This window comes from Nanorana parkeri, unplaced genomic scaffold (genome assembly GCF_000935625.1).
Source record: "Nanorana parkeri isolate BGI_ZX_2015 unplaced genomic scaffold, ASM93562v1 scaffold4943, whole genome shotgun sequence".
Taxonomy (NCBI): domain Eukaryota; kingdom Metazoa; phylum Chordata; class Amphibia; order Anura; family Dicroglossidae; genus Nanorana; species Nanorana parkeri.
In genome coordinates this window covers 1-290 of record NW_017311203.1, presented here as the reverse complement: position 1 = coordinate 290, position 290 = coordinate 1, and the positions used below count along the sequence as shown (strand labels likewise).

General features: G+C 55.5%; 1 protein-coding gene across 1 annotated transcript in view; it reads right to left on the bottom strand.

Annotated features, from left to right (window-relative positions):
- Positions 1–283, bottom strand: part of LOC108804062 (zinc finger SWIM domain-containing protein 5-like) — a 1,414-nt gene extending 1,131 nt beyond the window's left edge. The window contains exon 1 of the mRNA XM_018575828.1: positions 217–283. Within this exon, the coding sequence (XP_018431330.1) occupies positions 217–253 (37 nt within the window). The 5' untranslated portion in view covers positions 254–283. The remainder of the gene's footprint in view (positions 1–216) is intronic.
- Positions 284–290: the final 7 nt, after the last annotated feature.

The following is a 290-nucleotide window of genomic DNA, read 5'->3' as shown; positions in this document are numbered from 1 at the left end:
CACAAATGCCAAACCCCCCCCCCCCCGGACCAGAGCGACCCTCAAATCTCCCCCATCCGGTGATCCCTTCTAATCCCTACCCAGCAACAGCAATCTCATCCAAATCCCCGCTCATCTCTAGCACTGCACAGGAATCATGTGTATAGACATTGTACAGCGCTATGGTCTATGTCAGTGATACTGGGACGGACGCCGAGGTGCGACTGTCATACATACCGACTTCAGTAGCACATGTGACCAGCCAGCGCACCATCTCCCTCCGCCTCCAGTTCAGCGTGCTCAGTGTCATC